The 13,076-nt window shown below is 45.3% G+C and overlaps 1 protein-coding gene across 4 annotated transcripts in view; it reads left to right on the top strand.

Moving 5' to 3' along the window:
* The window catches only part of LOC142471283 (gastrula zinc finger protein XlCGF66.1-like), a 76,311-nt gene extending 63,468 nt beyond the window's left edge, over window positions 1-12,843 (top strand). For 2 of the 4 annotated variants that reach the window (XM_075578112.1, XM_075578113.1), the window contains exon 6: window positions 11,735-12,841. In XM_075578112.1, the coding sequence (XP_075434227.1) occupies window positions 11,735-12,456 (722 nt within the window). In that variant the 3' untranslated portion in view covers window positions 12,457-12,841. Of the gene's footprint in view, window positions 1-11,734 lie in introns of all 4 variants that reach the window. The other 2 variants (XM_075578115.1, XM_075578114.1) reach the window with 2 other exon arrangements.
* Window positions 12,844-13,076: the final 233 nt, after the last annotated feature.

The raw sequence follows: 13,076 nt of genomic DNA, 5'->3' as shown, positions 1-13,076 counted from the left end.
ACATAAAAGACCTCTGGCATGAAGACATTGCATAGCGTTTCTCTCAGCAATCAAGATGGTATAGAACAGACAAAGGATAAAGGGTGGACAACAGTTTATAAACCTTTTGTGCCCTATCCTTAACACTAAGTACAGTGGATTGGTCTTCAATTAACTCTAGCCACTCATTAACGTGGGAACACAATTTGATACATGCCCCCCTGCTAGCTGGTACATGGCAGTAGAGCTCTGGGGTCTCATTTCTGTAACCCCTCCTCTGCAGCAGGAATGCCAGCTAGTCTACCAGATTGGATTCCTAGCAGGAAATTCTTTGTTGTGAGGTGTGAACTGGAACACTTGAAGACTGCTCTGGTTTGAGTAATCTCCGCCCTCATGTAAACAGTGGAGGTGACAAAATCCTTTGTACCATACATAAGTCCTAGACATTGGGTCGCCTTTCTGGCCATATGCTACCCTGGTATGCAAAGGAATTTCCTCTGGGTTTAACCCATACCTTGGAACACAGTATGAAAGATAAAACATAAACATATTAAAATATCCGGTTCTGTTGGGTCCAGCAGGTCCAAACTTCCCAAATACACTTAAAACCGTTTCACATTTTAATACAAAAATCTCCGCTGTAAATTAAATCACGTTTTTTCACTAAATCCCCATTGAAAACAACGGGCTTCGCCGCCATAGACTTTCAATGGCAAACCGCCGCCGTTGGTGGCTATGGGAATCCGCCGCCATAGACTTTCAACAGGGCGACGCCGCCGTTGAAGTCAATGGGGGTTTTCCGCCATAGCCGGTCAATGGGGTTTGGCCGCCATTGGAGTCTATGGGAAAAGTCCCGAACTTTCAAGGGGGTCCATACTCCGTCGGGTTGGTCCAAGAGGGTCAATGATGGTTCTGCAGCGATGCCGGAGCAGTGGCTACAGATACCCCAAACACTGATCCTCTGGGCCCTCCGGTACCGGAGCTATGGATTACCAATTTTCAGCTTTTGACACTTAGCCGTTTTCTTGAGCTGTCTCTGCCGCCGCCATTGGAACCTATGGCGCGACCCGCTTTTCTCGGTTCGACCCTTATCGTGGGTCCAGGATACGGGGACGCGGTTGTGGTCGAGTGGGGGGAGGTCTAGGAACATGGGGCAGAAAGAATTTTATTTCTAGGTGCTCTAGAACTGTTTATTCCCACGCCACTTGTCGTTGAACTTGGCTAATCAGTGATCAAAGCTCTCCTATTGAAAATGTATCCGCTTTGCGGTTAAGCGGTTTGGACGGCAGCCAACTCGTTCCTGGAAAGCTCCTTCGAGGATTTCCATTGAAGTCAATGAGCCCATTGACTTACAATGGGAAACCGCCGCTCCTCCTCTTGGACGCCATCTGCTGGTCTTCTCAGGAAACAGGACCCAAACAGCAAGATTCACCATTGAAACACATGGAGCTCAATGGCGGCCTATGGGAGCCTGCAAAATGGTGCCTGAAAAGGCGGGAAAATTACACAAAGGGCTATAATCACTAAACAACTATTAACCCTTGTGCTCCCGGATGGATCCTAGTGTGTGTGATGCAGACACTGATATAACAATAAAACGGGAACAGTGGAATATACATTTTCAGGTTATGACAAGGGTTAAATCACATTTCTGGGCCTTAGTCCAGTTAACCCCTTGTCTCCCTGGTGAGGTTAGAGGGTGGCCAATTGGGGTGTAACCCCTTTAATCCCGGGCCAAATCCTCCCCATCGTCACACCTCCCCTGCTCAATGGGTGCCTGGTGCCCCAGTTGCCTCCCCCAGGCACATGAAGCACTCAATAAGTCCTGAGCGATTGGCCTGGCAAAATTGTCCTCCGGCATTGTCCAGTACATTCCCCTTGGCCACAGTGGATTGTAAAGTCCAGATCCTGTGGAGCAGGGCTCCACCGTGGCTGCCGGGCATTCTCCCTTGCCTCCCTCTGCCCCCCACCCAGTGCCTGGTGAACCAAGTCCATGGTGAAGGGGCCCCGTTGTAGACCAGGCTGCACACTGCCCAGAGACTGGCATGTCTCTATACCAGCGAGAGACCAGCTATCAAGCACAGACTGTCGCTTTCCTGTCAACCAAGTCTGGGAAAGAGCTATGTCACTATCCTGTAGGGACCCTACCTGCTCTGGCCCTGTGCCCACCTGTAGCTGCTCTGCTATACTCCTGACTCTCCACCCTCGCTGCCCATCTACCCACAGCCCCTCCTTTGGGAACCCAGGGGAACCTGTCAGAGGGGTCACTCTAGATGCACGATGTGCAAACATCTTCTGACTAAGGACACATTTACCTCCTGTAGTACAGTAATTGTTTGGTTCATCAACTTAAAAGCTTCCCGCTTTCTCTCTCTAACCTCTTCTTTTGGCCTTAAACAGTGGACTGCAGCCAGCACCCACAAAGATGGCCACTACCTCGACCTGGTTTTCACTAAAAACTTCTCTCTCTCTGATTTCTCCATTTCCCCCTTTCCTCTCTCTGACCATCACCTCATCTCATTCTCTCTATCTCGCTTCTCCCCTTCTCCAACTCCATCTACCCCCCCGGTTCTGCAGAAACCTGCGCTCTCTTCACCTACCTGACTTTGAGTCCACTTTACGCTTCTCCCTCTCTTCTCTCAACTCTGCTACAGACCCTGACAACCTGGTCAGGAACTACAACTCTGCCTGTTAGCCAGAGGGATTTCACCAAAGTCACTACTTCAACCAAAATAAGGATTGTTCTTTTGTTTTCCTGACTGCTTAAAGTACACTTATGGTTTGGTTATGGTTTAGCCAGCCAGCCTGCTAGATAGGAAAAGGGAGACCAAAAAGCGCACCAGCACAAACGGAGCAGGAAGGTGCGCTTTTTGGTCTCCCTTTTCCTGTATTGCATATATGTAGCTGCACAGCCTGCCTACCTACTACCAGGATGTGTGTATTGCTTATTTTCAAGGGAACCTGCCGATGAGACTGAGGGTGAGTGGGCTTGTACCATCTACCACCTGTCTTCAGGAGGATAGTACCCATAACATTACACATTAAGTACTATGTTAATTATTAGTACCCTGGTTTAGTGGTTTGGCTTATTTTTGTTCAGTACACCTGCATTTGAGCGCTTCAGCTATTTTCTACACTTCTAGCCTGCTAGATAGGCCTGGTGTGTTAGTCAGTCCTCCCAATGTGGAGCAGGATTTGTTTTGTTTAAAGGGACAGTGCACCCGCATGTTATGTATGCTGGTAAGAAATAAAGCCACTGAACGTTTTCATTATCCTGAAACTATACGCGTGGACTGTTCCCTGACCTCGGCTACAGGCCGTCCTGCCACAACTCCCATCATACTTTCAGTGTCTCTTCTGCTAACACCACCACCTCCTCTATTGATTTCTCTGTGCTCTGTCCTGGCACCTCTTCTCTTTTCTCTGTACACACTCTCTCTAGCTGACCTAATAACATCTCTTGGGTTTAAATACCACCTCTACGTTGACGACACACAAATTTACTTTTCAACACCCGACCTTACACCTGCTGTACAAACCAAAGTTTCTGAATGTCTCTCTGCTATATCATCCTGGATGGCCCTCCGTCGCCTTAAACTTAACATGGCAAAAAAACAAACTCCTCATACTTCCTCCCAAATCTGGCCCTACTACCTCCTTCCACATTACTGTTGGAACTACGATCATTCACCCAGTAGCCCAAGCACGCTGCTTAGGGGTCACACTGGACTCCTCTCTCACATTCTCCTCTCACATTCAAAATGTTTCTAAAACCTACCACTTTTTTCCTCCGCAATATCACTAAGATACACCCATTCCTCTGTTGCTCGACTGCTTAAACTCTGACTCAGGCCCTCATTCTCTCCCGTCTTGATTACTGTAACCTCCTGCTGTCCGGCCTTCCTGCCTCTCACCTGTCTCCCCTACAATCTATCATAAACGCTGCTGCAAGAATTGCTCTGCTCTTTCCTAAATCTGTCTCTGCGTCTCACCTCCTGAAATCCCTCTCCTGGCTTCCGATCAAATCCCACATCTCACACTCGATTCTCCTCCTCACTTTTAAAGGTTTACACTCTGCTGCCCCGCCTTACATCTCAGCCCTAATTTCTCGTTATACTGTACACCATCCCGACTCTTGCGTTCTTCTCAAGGTTGTCTTCTTTCTACCCCCTTTGTATCTAAAGCCCTCTCCCGCCTTAAACCATTTTCACTGACTGCCCCGCACCTCTGGAATGCCCTTCCCCTCAATACCCGACTAGCACCCACTCTATCCACCTTTAAGACCCACCTTAAGACACACTTGCTTAAAGAAGCATATGAATAGCACTGTGGATAATACTGGACACATGATATAAAGCTTAGCCCCCTGCAGACGCACTTACCAGAACTCCCTCCTACTGTCTCTGTACGTTCTCCCTACCTACCAATTGGACTGTAAGCTCCTCGGAGCAGGGACTCCTCTTCCTTAATGTTACTTTTATGTCTGAAGCACTTATTCCCATGATCTGTTATTTATATATATATATATATATTTTTTTTTATAACTTCAAGTTTATTGGAAGTTTTCAGTATAAATAGCATCGCAATACATACAACATTAACATTCACAGTATTACAGTCTTTAACGATGCTGTTAGACTTTCCCACTGGTGCATCTAGTGCTCACATATAACCATAATATCCCTGATACCAGCTGTTATTTTTAGGCATTTTAAACCTAAGGGGACAAAGAAATTAAAATTCGGGAGGGGAGGGGGAGGGGGGTGTGTGCGGGCCCTCTACTCTGCTTTTTTCCTGGAAGTGGCTGACTAATCAGCTGTGCACATTTTATTTGTAGACCTCTTGGGCCGCCCACAATGTTCGCAAGGCGTACCTTCATCTAGGTCTCGTAGTCCGGTCCGCTCTCTTTGAACGAGAATGCATTTGGGATTATCATTGCCAAATCGTGGCTACCTCAACCCCCGGGATGTCGGTCTGGTCCAGCCAAGGCGTCCAGACTTTTAGATATTTGTTACCAGTGTCATTGACCAGACTCGTCAACTTTTCCATCTGGCATATGTACCATAATCGATTCCGAATCTTAGGGATAGTTGGGATCTCTGGTTGTTTCCACATAGCTGCGATCTCGCACCTCGTTGCTGTTGCAAAATGTGCAACTAGTTTATTGCCTGATTTTGATAGACACTTCCATGGTCTGTTCAAAAGGAACAGGCATGGATCAGGGGGAATTGTGAGGTCAAAAATCCTCTGGATCCAATGTCAATTTCTTCCCACAGGTGTGAGATCCGAGGGCAAGACCACAGCATGTGCAACAGGTCTGCCGATTCTCCACACTGTTTGGGACACAGCGGGGAGTATCCTGTGACAAACCTTGATAATTTTAGTGGGGTGAGGTACCACCTCATCAGTACTTTATATGCATTCTCCTTCAAAGTAGTGCATATGGAGCTCTTAGCGGTAGCCTCTAAGATAGCCGTCCAGTCGTCCTCCTCCAATTCCTCCCCCAAATCTGTTTCCCATCTTACTTGCTACGCCAGTTTTTGTCGTTGCTGTGAGCTCCCAGAACCGACCACTTCTCTATAAATCTGCGATGTAAGTCCCCGTGTGTCTGTTTTCCTCAGACAGAGCTTTTCAAATGTGGTTAGGGGTGGGAAGGGAGAATTTTTGGCGAAGAACGCTCTGACCGGAGGTAAAAGAAGAATTCAGAATGTGGGACATTTTTTTCAGATCGGATTTGTTCGAATGATTTAACCCTGTTCGGTATACCCTCCAGATCTCTTAGCCTAAGATATCCGTTTATTTTCCATTGCCCTGCGGCATTTGCTGCTAGGCCCGGTGCAAAGTCAGGGTTGCCCCACAAAGGGGACATCATGGAGCATCTTGAGGTCAAGGCATGTTTATGCTTCGCGGACTCCCAAACCGACAATGAATTGGCCACCGAAGAGAGCGGCCGTTCAGCCCACTTAACAGCTGTTTTGGGTAACCATAGCAAATTATCTATCTCTAGTGGGGCACAAGCCCTCTTTTCCAGATCCACCCACCTTTTCAGTGCAGGGTTGGTCTGCCATTGTGTGAGTTGACACAATCGCTTTATAATAAGAGACCACGCAAGGTACCGCTAGGCCTCCTGTCCGTGTGGTTTTTTTCATAATTGTCATATTTACTCTCGGTTTTTTCCCTCCCCAAACAAACTCGGAGATATCAGACTGAAGTGAGAGTATGTCCTTCAGTCTAAGTGGCACCGGTAGAGTCTGAAACAGGTATAGGATACGGGGGAGGAGATTCATCTTTACGCTATGAATCCTACCTCTCCAGGAGATCTTATAGGGCATCCATTTTTTTAAGTCTGCTTTCAGTGTCTTAATTAGCTTGGGATAATTAGCGTCATAGATGCCCTTGTAATCTTTAGTAATGTGGACTCCTAGATATTTAATGTGTTTCGGTTGCCAATTAAAATTAAAGTTCAGACTCAGTAGTTTTTCAGTTTCTTTTGGGAGGCTAACATTCAAAGCCTCGGATTTGATTTGATTTATTTTGAATCCTGATATTCTATTACATTTATCTAACAGGTCAAATAGGTTCGGCAGGGAGGTTAGAGGCTTTGAGATCAGCATCAGTATATCGTCTGCATACAGGGCAACCTTATGGGGCTGATCCAGAGTCGGCTCTCGCACCCTACTTGACGGACAGCCAGCTGGCACCCATATACCGGGTGTTCCAGCCTTTGTGGGCCTGTCCTCTGTAGGGCTAATTGGCTCTCATGGACTATCTAAATGAGATACTTCTTGAGGCGCCGGCGAAGACCAAAGGTGTCTCGCACCGGCAATGTACCTTGTAAATGTGTTGCGGCACAACATATCAGTCTTTATTGTTACTGAATGAAAATGTACGTAACTACAAACTTAGCTTAAATCAGCTTCGGCTCCACGGACGCATCCCGGCGCTCGGGGGCCCCCTCAAACCGACGTCCCCCCACTCCCATCGCCAGTGCCTCTTGTTATTGTCTGCGTTGGGGGCTTACGTATCCTCGCTCGCCCCGTCTCTGGCTATCATGCGGAGTGGGGGCCCATATCGCGGTCAGGGAGCGGTCAAACGTTGTGGGACCTCCACGAGGGTGTCCCCAAACACCCCAACACGCCGCCAGCCGAATGCCGTAACCCTAGAGTAGAACAGAAAAAACATTCAACATTAACTTTCTATATTAACTTCAATCATTTGGATTGAGCAAACCTACGTGAGTCAAACATGAACCCAACTTGGACCCGTTCCCCATGAACTCGTGGTGTCCCCGAAACCCATCACCCCCCCATGACCCCACTGCGTCAGACCGGCTATTTTACCTATACCCCTAAGATGAGACTCCTCTCTTCCTGTGGACTAAAGTGATTTAACTCTTTTAAAGGACATTGTATCCGCTTTGCGGTTTTGCGGTTTGGACGGCAGCCAACTCGTTCCTGGAAAACGCCGTCGAGGAATCTCTATTGAAGTCAATGAGCCCATTGACTTACAATGGGAAACCGCCGCTCCTCCTCTCGGACGCCACCTGCTGGTCTTCACGGGAAACAGGTCCAAAACGGCAAGATCCGCCATTGAAATGCATTGAGCTCTAATGGCGGCCTATGGGACTCTGCAAAATGGTGCCTGAAAAGGCGGTAAAATTACACAAAGGGCTATAATCACTAAAGAAATATTAACCCTTGCCCTCCCGGATAGATCTCAGCATGTAGGTGATGCAAACACTGGCATAACATGATACATTTACACAGGGGAATAAACATTTGGATATGGAAGCAAGGCAAAACACCTTACTGGACCTCAGTCCAGTTAACCCCTTGCTTCCCTGATGAGAGTAGAGGGTGGCCAAATGGGGTTGTAACCCCTTTAATCCCGGGCCAAATCCTGCCTATCGTCACAGGGTCCAATCGGTATTTTTATTGTGGATATTTCACTGCTTTTATTGTGGTGGGGGACGGAGCTCAAGGCTTATACTTCCATCCACCTCACCTTCGCGCATGCGCCTCAGCATAGGTTTTTTAATGAATATGAATTCAAATTCTTCCTTACTAATAAGAAGTTTTTTCAGTCCCAGTGTCAGAATATTTTCTAATTCATACTGGGGGAAAAAATGGGATCTAGTCCAAAAGGATCCTATCTTCCGAGAATACCACGTGTGGCATTTACAAAAGCAGATACACTTAAAAAGAAGTTAGCTCCCAGTTGTTTAAAACCATCTTGCAAAAAAGAAATATATAATAATACCTTTTTGGACACCAAAGGTTTTTATAAGTGTCTTAAATACAAGATGTGTACAGTAAGTTGGAACCACAGGGATCCAAACAAACAATTTTTTTTTTAGCTCTATGCATACGGGAAGTACCTATATGATTGAACACCTCATTAGTTACGATTCCATTAATATTGTCTATTTAATTCAATGCACGTGCAAAAAACAGTATGTGGGACGAACCACAAGAAAATTAAAATTACGTTTTGCCGAGCATATCACAAACATTCAAAAAGGTTTTCTGCAACATAATGTGCCCAAACATTTTGCTGAACATCATGATAAAAATCCTTCTGGTATAATATGTATTGGAATAGACAAATTGTTATATAACTGGAGAGGAGGGGACACCGTCAATAGCATTTCAAAACTTGAGACCACATAGATACATACATTAAAGACATTGACACCTCTGGGTCTAAATGTAGATGTTGACTTGGGTGCCTTCCTAATCTAAAAACCAGTTTAATTCTCCCCTTTTTACTGTTCCAAGAGCTTTTGAGTTATAATATAGAAATACAAAAGTTCAGTGTACTTGCAGCAATATTGACATAACTCCATGTTTTCAACTGTGCAATTGACATGTCTTATATGATTTTTATTATATTACTAGCTGAGAGACCCGGCGTTGCCTGGGAGAGGGGGGGGAGGGACAGTGGAGGGGAGGGGGGGAGGGGAGGGAAGGGGGGCGGGGAGGGACAGTGGACAGGAGGAGGGGAGGAGAGGAGGGGGGGAGGGACAGTGGACAGGAGGGGGAGGGACAGTGGACAGGAGGAGGGGAGGGACAGTGGACAGGAGGAGGGGGGAGGGACAGTGGACAGGAGGAGGGCAGGGGGGAGGGACAGTGGACAGGAGGGGGGAGGGACAGTGGACAGGAGGAGGGGGGGACAGTGGACAGGAGGGGGGGGGACAGTGGACAGGAGGGGGGGACAGTGGACAGGAGGGGGGGGACAGTGGACAGGAGGGGGGGGACAGTGGACAGGAGGGGGGACAGTGGACACGAGGGGGGGGGACCGTGGACAGGAGGGGGGGACAGTGGACAGGAGGGGGGGGAAAGTGGACAGGAGGGGGGGGACAGTGGACAGGAGGGGGGGTGGGTTGCTTACAATTTCCGTGTCCCTCCTCTCCACTCCCCCTGTATGTTTCTCCGCTCCCCCCTCTCTCTCCGCTCCTGCTCCCCCCCTCCATGCGTAGCTCCGGTCCCCACCCTAGAGTGTCTGACACACACACAGTGACACACACACACAGTGTAACACACACACACACAGTGTAACACACACACACACATAGTGTAACACACACACACAGTGTCCCACACACACACACAGTGACACACACACACACGTCACCTCTCCTTCCGTCCGCCGCCATCTTACTCCGCGAGGGAGGAAGGGGGTCCTTCCGGGCGCCGCCATCTTAGGCGCCGCGTGTCCACTGCCTGTCGGAGCACCGGGGGGGAGGTGAGCGGAGCACCGGGGGGGAGGTGAGCGGAGCACCGGGGGGGAGGTGAGCGGAGCACCGGGGGTGAGAGCTGAGCGGAGCTCCGGGAGGGAGAGCTGAGTGAAGCACCGGGGGGGGAGCTGAGCGGAGCTCCGGGGGGAGAGCGGAGCACCGGGGGGAGCTGACACGATGAGAGGAGGAGAGCGCGGGGGCGCGCGGCGCGTGCTTGAGAGCCGTGGGGGGTGTCCTGGGCGCTCGCTCCACTCCCCCGCTGACTGTAGCTGTGCCGGGGGGGGGGTGAAAGCGCGGGAAACAGGGAGAGGGTGTGGAATGTTGTGTCCACCAACCTATCAGGACCAAAAGCCTCCTCAGAAGTGGACTTTAAAATTATGCAATTTAATTTATTGATCTGTTAAAGACAGTGTATATGCACTCTAAGACCAAGAGATAAATTATAGAGACTCTCCATAGATAAGAAAAAAATAGATAATGGTGCAGGAAAAAATAGATGCCTAATAACCCCAATAGTCCAGTAATAATGGGGAAAAAAACATAAACCAAACAACAAAGCTCTGTAGAATACAAGAATAACCTTACACAAAAGATAGAAAAATAAAAGAGCAGTCCCAAAGGTATTAGGCAAAAATATAAGCTTATATGTCCAAGATTATAAAAAGTAATTGTAATCAGCAGTAGAATACTTGCGAGTGATGCTCTTCATTCACAGGATACCAGTATGCAAAAGAGTAAAATAATGCAAGCACTCATTAAAAAGGTGAAATACATATAATATGCCGTACTAGAGAAGGAAATCATGTAGAGTCCCATGGTATTAAATCATAGTTGAAAGAGTAGTACAGTCACAACAGACTTGAATCAAAGGGTGTTTAATAGGCCACAAAAATCCAACTTTCCAAGCTTTTATCAAGGTGAGGGCCACAAACAATATATAACACCACATCTATATATACCTAATCTATTTACCTGGCACAGCTACATCCGGATGCCGACGCCACGACGTGTGATATCAGAAAACAGGTATCACGTGATGTGTGTGCGCCAGCTGACTGTTGCCATGGTGACTCAAAAACCGGGAACGTCTCCCGTTATCATTGCAACCCTAATGCAGTGTGGAGGCGCAGGGAATCCCCAATGTGCTAGAAACGATATCGAAACCACTAGTGAAAATAAAAGATCAGATAAGCATACCTAGGCATAAAAAAAAAACATCTTAAATGAAAATGTTAAGTCCCTAAATAATACTGTAATCATCCTTCAAATATTATCGGAACAAAGCTGTAGGTAATTGGCTCTGTATGACAACTAGTTGTTAAAATCAGAGTTTAACATACTGTAATATCTACAAACAATACGGAACAATAAAAAAATGGGCAAATATTAAAACACATTATTGCTTGCAGTCCAGGGTTATCAGAACCATCAAGTAGGGATCCGCAGAGGTGAATGTGAGTCCATTACTGCAAAGGAAAATTACCTCCTATCAAGAAAGCATTTTAAATGTTGTTCATTAAGTCCTCCAACCATTACTAGTGTGTAATTTGTAAACCATATGTTTGTAGCCCAGCTACTGATTTACTTTAGAAGATCTTATTACATCCGTTAATGAGATGCAATGCCTTAACGCTAGGGCAATTTTGAATGAACATGTTTCCATTGAAAACAATGGCAACACAATGCATGCGTTCTCTCCTTAATGCACATGTTAACAGTCACAATAATTTCTGCTAAACCGTAACATAACCCTGTGTGCTCTAGGAAGGAGTAGATAGTCAGTTACAGTACCAAAGCCTATTTCAATAAATGCGTAGATATAGCTACAGTATTGTATATTTAAAAAGTTAGTTAAGCTCTGTGGTGTTTAAGCTTTTGCCACAATACGTCTTTAGCTTACAAACCTATTGGAATGAAGGACATTTCATTTCTAGGTATTAAAATATTCAACCAGAAATATAAATTTATTTTTAGCCTATTAATGAAATACTTTACTAACAGTGTATTTCTTCCAAACAGATGGATCCATGAGCAGGAAAAGTCACGCCGGATGTCACTCCCCGGTGAAAATTATGACTAAGAAATCAAGCTTATGTGAAGAAGAAAATCTCATAGACTCCCACATTTCTACACTCAAAGAAGATACAGGGACAGACTGTGTATCTTCTCTGAAGTGTGGCAAAGGAAATATTAATGCACATCCAATGCCCAATAATTTGTCAGTAAAGCAGTATAAGTGCAGTGAATGTGGTGTCAACTTTAATAATGAATCATCTTATATAACACACCAAAGAACTCACACCACTGCGAGGCTGTATAACTGCTCTGGATGTAAAAAATGTTTTACTATTAATTCAAATCTTGTTAACCATCAAACAATTCACAAAAAAGAGTGTTTGTTTGTTTGCTGTGAATGTGGCAAACAATTCTGTTCGAAATCATCTTTTGTTAAACACCAGAGAATTCACATAAGAAAGAAAATATTTCCTTGCTCTGAATGTGGGAAATTCTTTAGTACTAAGTCACATCTAGTTGAGCATAAGAAAATTCACTCCGGAGTGAAACCATTTGCATGTTCTCAATGTGGAAAATGTTTTTTAAGGAAATCAGCTCTTCTTAGTCATCAGATAATTCACACAGTTAACAATATATTTGTTTGCTTGAAATGTGGTAAACGCTATACCCGTAAATTACATCTTGTGAAACATCAGAGAAGTCACACAGAAAATTATACCTTATAACAGGACACTGAAAACTAGGAATTTTGTGTTTAGACCATTCTTTAAATTATTATGAAAACATAGTAGTGTGTGTATATAATTACTGCATTTTTTTTAAATACCTATCACACTGTAGTACATATCTAATTTTCATTGACAATTCAAAGTACCCAAATATTTCAAAAATATGATTAACCATTGTAACACAAATAAAATTGAGATCTGATAACATAATTTGGTGCATTGATCTGAGTCCAAGTAGTCATTTTAATTTGAGTGAAATAGTATTTAAAGTTATTTTTCTATGATTTGTAAGCTTTGAGATACAAATCCCATGTGGTACACATATTGCAAAAGTTAATCTGTGTTTTGTTTTATTGAGGTAAGGTATTAATAAAGAGATGCCACTTGAGAAAAACATTTGTGAACTATTAGGAGTTTTAAATAGAGTTTTAAATCGTTTATTAAAGTTTCCAGTGTTGGACACCAGGGATATGCGAATGTGTGAATATAGGTGTGGAATTAACTTTAGACTCTTTAATGGGGAAATATCTCTTACGAGTGAGCTTTCGTGTAAAATTGTTGAGATCTACAAAGAGATCAAATGTATTCAACCTAGTGTTGGGAGCAAATTATAAACC

Source organism: Ascaphus truei, chromosome 20 (genome assembly GCF_040206685.1).
Source record: "Ascaphus truei isolate aAscTru1 chromosome 20, aAscTru1.hap1, whole genome shotgun sequence".
In the NCBI taxonomy this organism is placed as follows: domain Eukaryota; kingdom Metazoa; phylum Chordata; class Amphibia; order Anura; family Ascaphidae; genus Ascaphus; species Ascaphus truei.
Note: the sequence above shows the minus strand (reverse complement) of the source record. Positions and strands in the feature narration are given on the sequence as shown.